The 616-nt window shown below is 71.8% G+C and overlaps 1 protein-coding gene across 1 annotated transcript; it reads right to left on the reverse strand.

Annotated features, from left to right (window-relative positions):
• Positions 1–15: 15 nt before the first annotated feature.
• LOC121354027 (phenylethanolamine N-methyltransferase-like) lies at positions 16–573 on the reverse strand (the record flags this gene model as incomplete). Its single annotated transcript, XM_041468339.1, has 1 exon — positions 16–573. A coding segment is annotated over one exon (432 nt), but the record flags the coding sequence as incomplete, so codon positions are not given.
• Positions 574–616: the final 43 nt, after the last annotated feature.

The following is a 616-nucleotide window of genomic DNA, read 5'->3' on the forward strand; positions in this document are numbered from 1 at the left end:
ACCTCAGCCTTTATTGTCACCATCCTCAGCCTTTATTGTCCCCATCCAGCCCGGCGCTGACTCCATCCCTCCCCACCCCTGGGGCTGCCGGGCAGGGTGGCATTTCCCGGGCATTTCCCAGGCATTTCCCGGGAATTCCCCTCAGCTTTCCAGCGGTTTCTGCGCGTGGGCGAAGAACACGCCGTCCACATCATCCACGCCGGTGCGGAGCGCGGGGGGCATGGCGTAACTGCGCAGCTCCCGCAGCGCGAACCCCGCGGCCGCCAGCGCCTCCCGCACGTCCGATTCCCGCAGCGGCACCACGGGCAGCCGAGCGGGGCCCGCCAGGTAGAAGGACTCGCCCAGGGCCCCCAGCAGCACGGCGTGGCCCCCCGGGCGCAGCAGGTTGCCCACATGGGCCAGTGCCCGCACGAAGGCGGCGCGGTCGGGGCTCACGGCCTCCAGGCAGAAGGCGGAGAGCAGCGCGTCGGCCCGCGGGCGCAGCGGGGCTCCCAGCGGCTCCGGGCGGTGCACGTCGATGGGCAGGATCCGGCGGAGACGCTGGCGGAGACGCCGCTCCTTGTCCTGCCACGGCTCCCTGAGGAGAGGGGGGAATAGGGGAATGGGGAGGGGGGGA

The sequence above is a fragment of the Pyrgilauda ruficollis genome, unplaced genomic scaffold (assembly GCF_017590135.1).
Source record: "Pyrgilauda ruficollis isolate IOZ18807 unplaced genomic scaffold, ASM1759013v1 scaffold10039, whole genome shotgun sequence".
NCBI lineage: Eukaryota > Metazoa > Chordata > Aves > Passeriformes > Passeridae > Pyrgilauda > Pyrgilauda ruficollis.